A 7,917-nucleotide genomic window follows, 5' to 3' on the forward strand; every position below is an offset into this window, starting at 1 on the left:
GAGTTTCCTACAGGTGCTGTAACAAATTACCACAAACCTAGGGGCTTTGAGCAACACACTTTTATCCTCTCATGTTCCGGAGGTCAGAAATGAGTCTGATGGGGCTAAATCCAGGCGTGGGCAGGGCTGGTCCTTCCGGAGGCTCCAGGGGAGCATCGTTCCCGCCTTTTCCAGCTTCTAGAGGCGCCGCATCCCTGGCTCGCGGCCCCTCCTGCATCCTCACAGCCAGCAGTGCAGCATCTCCCGTCTCTCTCTGCCTCTGACCCTCCCGCCTCCCTCTTATAAGGACCCTGTGATGACACTAGGCCCCCCCCCGGGGAATCCAGGGTCACCCCCATCTCAGGGACCTTAACTTAACCCCACCTGCAAAGTCCCCTTTGCCGTGAGAGGTGACATATTCACAGTTCCCGGGATTAGGCCTTGGACATCTTTGGGGCTGTGATCCTGGACCCCAGTGCTCACTCATCTCCTCTCTTCTCTCCAGGGCGGAGCAGCTGGCCAGTCTGGAGGCTGCCCAGCGGGCCGTGGGGGTCGGGCCTGGAGCCTCAGCGGGCTCCAGTACACGGGCCGAGTTCTGGCGGCTGCGGGGTCTTCGTCGGGGAGCCAAGAAGACCACCCATCGGAGCCGCGAGGATCTGTCGGCTCTGACCAGACAGGGTCATTACCCGCCATATGAACGCGTGGTGCTGCGAGAAGGTGGGCCAGGGTGGGAGGGGCCGAGGGGGGGCCTCAAGTAAGAGTGTTCAGAAGCCACAATCCTTACCTCTCTCCTTCCACCCAAAATACCCCCTTTTGGTTACTTTAGGATGAAAATACACACGCACAAAACCAGCACATAGATCCTTTCCCTACCCGAGAACCAGGGGTAAAAATACACCTCATTCAGATTTCAGGAAGGGAAGAGATTGAGCTCTTGCCCACAGCCTCAAGGCAGAAGGATTAAAACCAGGTGCTGAGGCTTTTTAAAGAAAACGGCGGGAGGGTGGGAATAGCAGGTGACCCAGGACGGGAAATGGCTGAGCTGCTTTCCAGCTGCTGGTCCGTCGTCCAGACGAAAAAGACTCAAACATAAAAGGCTACGTACTTAATTTCTACCCCCAGCCAACGAAAGTTTAGAAATCTGAACGTATCTAGTTTTTTTTTTGTTTGTTTTTTGTTTTTTTTTTTTGGTATGCGGGCCTCCCTCTGCTGTGGCCTCTCCCGTTGCGGAGCACAGGCTCCGGACGCGCAGGCTCAGCGGCCATGGCTCACGGGCCCAGCCGCTCCGCGGCATGTGGGATCCTCCCAGACGGAGGCGCGAACCCGGTTCCCCTGCATCGGCAGGGGGACGCGCAACCACTGCGCCACCAGGGAAGCCCCTGAACGTATCTAGTTTTTAAGAGCAAGACAGAGGCCTGGAAGGAGAGGAGAAAAAGAGAAAAGGGTCAGGTATAAAGAGCGGTCTGCTTACCCGCTTTTCTCCGGCCAAGATGCCTTCTGCACCCACTTCCTCACTGGTAAAAGGGAGTATTGGTGAGGCCAGGGGTCAAACAAGCTCTTCCTGCAAGGGACCAGACAGTATTTTAGGCTTTCCAGGCCAGATGGTTTCTGTCCAAATGACTCAACTCTGCAGGAAGGCAGGAGAGAGGGGACATGCTGGATGTGGCTTTGTGCCAATAAAACTTTATTTACAAAAACAGGCAGTGAACCGGATGTGGCCTGAGGGTTGTAATGGTGGTTGCCAATCACTGAGTTAGCTGGGTTCAGCTGCTCTGACAGACCCCAAACTGTATAAACAAGAAGTTTCCTTTTCAAGTAACAGTCTCAGTATAAGAAGGCCAAGAGGTCTCACACCTTCCCTTGAAGGATACAACCCAGATTTCCCACATCATTCTGCTTGCATCCCATTGGCCGGGATGTAGTCACATGGCCATCCTTAGCTTCAAGGGAGGCTGGGAGTTGTAGTCTTTAGCCGGGCAGCTATGGGCCTGGCTAGATCTACTATTGAGAAAGTGGAGAGGCAGTCGCACAAGAGGCTAGCAGCCTTTGCCCTGCATGGGATCCTGATTCTTGTCATTGATTCTCTGCCCCGCAGCCAGTTTCAAGCGCCCGGTGGTGATCCTGGGACCTGTGGCTGACATTGCTATGCAGAAGCTGACTGCTGAGATGCCTGACGAGTTTGAAATTGCAGGTGAGAAACCAGGTCCCATAGCAACCTCATTGGTGAATCATTTCATAACCCTTTCCCAGCCTTGGGTTGAGGCAGCTTGATAAGGGGGCTGCTAATGATGCTGTTTGGAGGAAAGAGTTAGAACAACCATGCCAAACATGAGGCAGATCAGCCGCCAGCACCCCCTCCAACCCCTGGGCCAGACATCCTCAATCAATCTTGCCACCCTTTACCTGGATAGAGCCTCAGAATCCTTCTTAACACAGTTCACCAAGCAGCCATTGCCAATGGAGCCAATTGGACAATTGCCAGTTGTCTGTTTGTTTAAGAGATTTGTCTATTGAGCTATAGACACAGCATCGAACGAATACACAGGGTCTCCTGAGGAGACCAAAAATGAACAACTGCAGGAACAATTAAGCTAGAGTAGGGAATCAACAAATTACAGCTCCTGGGCCAAATATGGCTGTTTTTATTCAGCCTGCTGATTAAGAATTGTATTCAGAGACTTCCCTGGTGGTTCAATGGTTAAGAATCCGCCTGCCAATGCAGGGGACACGGGTTCGAGCCCTGGTCTGGGAAGATCCCACACGCTGCGGAGCAACTAAGCCCGTGCGCCACAACTACTGAGCCTGTGCTCTAGTGCCTGCGAGCCACAACTACTGAAGCGCGTGCGCCTAGAGCCCGTGCTCCGCAACAAGAGAAGCCACCGCGATGAGAGAAGCACACCGCAACGAAGAGTAGCCCCTGCTCACAACAACTAGAGAAAGCCTGCGTGCCACAACGAAGACCCAATGGCAGCCAACAATAAATAAATTTTTTAAAAGAAGAATGGTATTGATATATTTTATTTTATTTTTGAAATAGGTGTGGCTCTTTTATTTATTTATTTTTGGCTGCATTGGGTCTTCGTTGCTGTACGTGGGCTTTTCTCTAGTTGCGGCGAGCGGGGGCTGCTCTTTGTTGAGGTGCGCGGGCTTCTCAGTGCAGTGGCTTCTCTTGTTGTGGAGCATGGGCTCTAGGCACACGTGCTCAGTAGTTGTGGCACACGGGCTTAGCTGCTCCCGTGGCATGTGGGATCTTCCCAGACCAGGGCTCGAACCCATGTCTCCTGCATTGGTAGGCGGATTCTTAACCACTGCGCCACCAGGGAAGCCCAAGAATGGTATTGATATATTTTAAATGGTTGAAAAGAAGTTAAAACAATTTTTTTTGTGACATGTGAAAAGAACTGAAAGCTGCAACTTGAACAGATACTTGGACATGAAGAGTCATCATGATTCACAGCAGCCAAAAGATGGACACAACCCAAGTGTCCATCGACAGGTGATGGATAAATAAAACGTGCTCCATGCACACCATGGAATATTATTCAGCCTTAAAAAAGGAAGGAAATTCTGACACTCACTACAACATGAGTGTAACATTGAAGACATGATGCTCAGTGAAATAAGTCAGATACAAAAAGACAAACACTGTGTGATTCCACTCACACGAGGTCCTGGAGGAGTCACATCCACAGAAACAGGAAGTAGATGGTGGGGGCCAGGGGCTGGGGGAGGGGGAGGGGGAGTCAGTGTTTCCTGGGGACAGAGTTTCAGTTTGGGGAGATGAGAAAGTTCTGGAGATGGATGGTGGGGATGGCTGCACGACAGTGTGAATGCCACTTAATGCCACTGATCTGTGTGCTTAAAAATGGTTAAGGTGGTACATGTTATGTTACACACATTTTACCACAACAAAGAGAAAAAAGGCAAGTATGCGTGCCCCTCCTTTTAGGCCCCAGCGTGCCTTCTCCCTCAGCTGCCATGCTATCTAGGAGGGCTTCCTAGAGGAAGCAGTACTCCATCTCAGGTCCTAGAGGACACACAGGGGATGGGAGAGTAGCTTCTTTGGGGTCACAGCCCAAGCAAAGGCCCAGAGTTGGGACCGAGCCTGGGAAAGTGGGTGTGTGGAGCACAGACTATGCATCTGTCTCCCCATCATGCCAGTCGTTGGCTCAGTGACTCTGAGCTGGTGACTGTATGTCCCTGGCTCAGTTTCCCCATCTGCCAGTAACAGCCACTCCTGTTCAGGAGGAGGAGGTGAGGGTCGTGGTCAGGAGGGGACCCAGTGTGGTGTCAGGAGTGGGGCCAGCAGGAGCTGCTGCTGCTGGCGTTAGGATTTCTCTCAAGGGCCATGGGGAGCCATGGTGGCTTCTTGAGCAGGGGAGGGGCAGGGAGACATGAATTTGAAGGGCCAGTGGACTGCCCTCCCGAAGCTGCCAGTGGCCTCTCCCCTCCACAGAGAGCATGTCAAGGACCGACAGCCCCTCCAAGATCATCAAACTGGACACCGTGCGGGTGATTGCAGAGAAAGTAAGCAAGGCTCTGCTGTGGGTCCCATTTCACGGATGGGGAAACCGAGGCCCAGGCCTCCAACCTGTTCTGGCCCCACACCCCGCAAGTGTGGTTTTACCCCTCTTGGAGGCTTTGTGATGTGGGGGACTTGAGGGAGACGGAGCCTGCCCAGAGTCACACAGCAGCAAGTCCTGGGAAGAGGCGGAGACTCAAACTGGGGCTCTGGTGCTCAAGACACTGTGGCCTGGGCTATCACCGAGCCCCACCCCAACATGCTGGCCTGCAGATGTGAGAGGCTGGGGTCCACTCTGACCTCAGACTCTTCGTCTCTGTCTCTCTGATTCTTCACCTGTCTCCGATGCTCTGTCTCTGGGTGTTTTTCCCTCCACTGTCTCTCTGTCTTCCTCCCCCACGGCCCCCAACATTGGCCCGGCCCAGGACAAACACGCACTCCTGGACGTGACACCCTCAGCCATTGAGCGCCTTAACTACGTGCAGTACTACCCAATCGTGGTCTTCTGTGTCCCCGAGAGCCGGACAGCCCTCAAGGCACTGCGCCGATGGCTGGCCCCCGCCTCCCGCCGCAGCTCCCGCCGCCTCTACGCTCAGGCCCAGAAGCTGAGGAAGCACAGCGACCACCTCTTCACAGGTGGGGCGGAAGCTGAGGGTCTGGGGTGGGCGGTGGGTCCTGGCCTGAGTCTCCCAGCCATGCCGATGCCCCTCCCCCCCGCCTGCAGCCACCATCCCCCTGCAGGGCACAAGCGACTCCTGGTACCAAGAGCTCAAGGCTGTCATCCGCGAGCAGCAGACGCGGCCCATCTGGACGGCCGAGGACCAGGTACCTGTCAGGGTTTGGGAACAGTCGCAGTTAGGGCTGGGTTAGGGGCCATGGCCAAGGCCCAGATTTGACCTGAGGCTAGGGTCTAGACCTGGTTCCTGGGGTGAGATGGGATTGGGGTCTTCTCCTGACGCTGGAGTCAGGGTTGGGGCTCAGCTCAGATTTGGGGGCTCAGTCTGGACCAAGGTCAATGGTCAGAACTCACCTTGGGGTCAAGGGTTAAGGCTCAATTTGAGGTTGAGGACTGGAGTTTGAAAGGCCGTGTCCCGGGTCTGGGGTTTCCTCTAAGATCAGGGAGGGCCGGGGCTCGGCTCAGCCAGGCCATGTGCACTCGCAGCCGGACAGCTCCTCAGAGGACAACCTGGACCTCCCTCATCGCAGCCTGGCTGACAGCTCCGCGGATCTGAGCTGTGACAGCCGGCTCAACAGCGACTATGAGACAGACGGTGAGGGCGGCGTCTACACGGACGGCGAGGGCTACACGGATGGCGAGGGTGGGCCCCACATGGACGTGGACGAGGGGCCCCTGGCGCCAGCCCTGGCCCGGTCCTCGGAGCCCGTGCTGGAGGATGAGCCTCGGATCCTGCAAGATCATGGGAGATCCTTGGGTCACCGGGAGACCCAGGTGAGCAGAGCACCAGGCTGGCCCCAGCAAGGGTCTAGGGATGGGGCTGAGACACCTAGGGAGCCTATTTTCCGCCAGGATGTCAAGGAACAGATACTTCCCGGACCAGATCAGGAGCTGGGACCTGGATCTAGGGTATTTGAACCACTGAGTCACTTAAAGCAAATATTTAACCTCTGCATGAGTTTCCTTATCTGAGATACAGGGATTGATGGTAAAGTCTTGACATCACGAGCTTGTTATTTTGTTGCTGTTGTTGTTTTGTTTTTTGGCCACGGAGCTTGTGGGATCTTAGTTCCCTGACCAGGGATCGAACCTGGGCCCCCTGCAGTGGAAGCTCAGAGTCCTAACCACTGGACCGCCAGGGAAGTCCCACAAGCTTGTTGTTTAAACAGAATACACTTAGTCCAAGTCCCGGCCCACGGGAGTCGGGTGTTTTAACAATAACAAATATTGACTTAGCACTTATTCTCTGTGCGGCTGCCTCAGCCTCCAAGGTGCCTTTCTGTGAATTTGACAAATTCCTCCAGACCCTCTCTAGGGAAATGTAAAAATGTACGAATCTATGTCGTCTCTGGTAGAATGGTGTTCCGTGGGGTTGTGTAGCACCCGACCTGCTCAACTGTCCATGGCATCCTGATTATGGGGCAGGCTCTCCTCTAAGCACTTGACATATACAAACTCATTTATGAACTCCTGACAACAGCCCTCTGAGGAAAGTCACAGATGGGAAACCCCACTCCCCCTTTGCTGACAGGCTGGGAGATCACAGCCAAGGCCTTCCCCTGTCCCAGGCTGTTTTCTCATTTAAAATTGGGGAGGAGCTCCAGACTTCTGTGGGGTCAAGGAGAAAGCCTGTGGGTAGCACTGCCGGGGGCAAAGGTGGGGAGGTGGGATGGGGTGGTTACTCATCCCAGTTTATCATACTTGGGGGATAAGTGTTAACTTCCTTTCTCCCTCTGCAAGGTGGATGGCCGCCACCCACAGGGTCAATGGCGACAGGACAGCATGCGGTAAGAGCCCCTGTACTCCACATTGGGGGACCTCAACCCTCCCCCTGGGACTCAGAGTGTGGGGTGGAGAAGAGATCTAGAACTAAGCTATGCCTTTGTGGTGCTGGGAGCCTACTGAGTGAGACAGAGCCAGACAGAGCCACTCCAAGCCCCATGTGGTCAGGGCCATGGGAGTAGGAATCCTCTTCCTGGGAGGATTGGGAGGGCTCCTGAAGGAGGGGAATTTGGAGCGGGCTTTGAAGGATGTGTAGGAGTTTGTCAGTCTTGCTCATCTCTGACTGCACTCACTGTGCCTAGCCCAGAGTCAACTCAGATAATGGTAGGTAAGTCCACACCCTTCCCACCCACAGCCTCTGTTCTATTTTCTGATCCCCAGGACATATGAGCGGGATGCTCTGAGGAAAAAGTTTACACGAGCCCGAGATGTGGAGTCCTCTGACGAAGATGGCTATGACTGGGGACCGGCCACTGACCTGTGACCCCTCCCAGGTGGCCAGCTGGCCTATCCTCCCTTTTTCTCCCTGGAGCTGAGACTCAGCTTCCCACACAGAACCTGGAAACATGCCTCCCTCTTCCCGGTCTTTAATAAATGGAGTATTTTCACAGCACTGGCTTCTAGTGACTTCCAGGGACAAGGGGCCAGAGTAGGGTGCTGTCTTTCCTCTCTCAAACCCACAGACCCAGATCTGAGACTTTGCCCATTCAATAAGCTTTTAATTTTTTACATAAGAAAATAATATAGAACCAAGAAACTTTTGGGGCCCTGGCCAGCCGAGGAGGGTCCGCGGACAGAGTTCCAGGGCCGGCGGGGGCTAAGGCACAGTGGTGGGGGGAAGGTGGCCGGTCACAGGTACACCGGCTGCTCCTGGCCTGTGAGCAGGCGGTAGGTGGCAGCTGGCATCGTCTTGATGTGGACCTGGGGGCGGAGAGGAGGCGGCAGCTGGAGGCGGCCT

The 7,917-nt window shown here is 54.6% G+C and overlaps 1 protein-coding gene across 2 annotated transcripts in view; it reads left to right on the forward strand.

Annotated features, from left to right (window-relative positions):
* The window catches only part of TJP3 (tight junction protein 3), a 29,969-nt gene extending 22,397 nt beyond the window's left edge, over nt 1–7,572 (forward strand). For both annotated transcript variants that reach the window (XM_007105981.2, XM_007105980.4), the window contains exons 14-21: nt 485–696; nt 2,075–2,170; nt 4,436–4,506; nt 4,927–5,137; nt 5,226–5,326; nt 5,664–5,951; nt 6,918–6,964; nt 7,341–7,572. In XM_007105981.2, coding sequence (XP_007106043.1) covers nt 485–696; nt 2,075–2,170; nt 4,436–4,506; nt 4,927–5,137; nt 5,226–5,326; nt 5,664–5,951; nt 6,918–6,964; nt 7,341–7,443 — 1,129 coding nt within the window. In that variant the 3' untranslated portion in view covers nt 7,444–7,572. The remainder of the gene's footprint in view (nt 1–484; nt 697–2,074; nt 2,171–4,435; nt 4,507–4,926; nt 5,138–5,225; nt 5,327–5,663; nt 5,952–6,917; nt 6,965–7,340) is intronic.
* The last annotated feature ends 345 nt before the right edge of the window (nt 7,573–7,917 follow it).

This window comes from Physeter macrocephalus, unplaced genomic scaffold, assembly GCF_002837175.3.
Source record: "Physeter macrocephalus isolate SW-GA unplaced genomic scaffold, ASM283717v5 random_552, whole genome shotgun sequence".
Taxonomy (NCBI): domain Eukaryota; kingdom Metazoa; phylum Chordata; class Mammalia; order Artiodactyla; family Physeteridae; genus Physeter; species Physeter macrocephalus.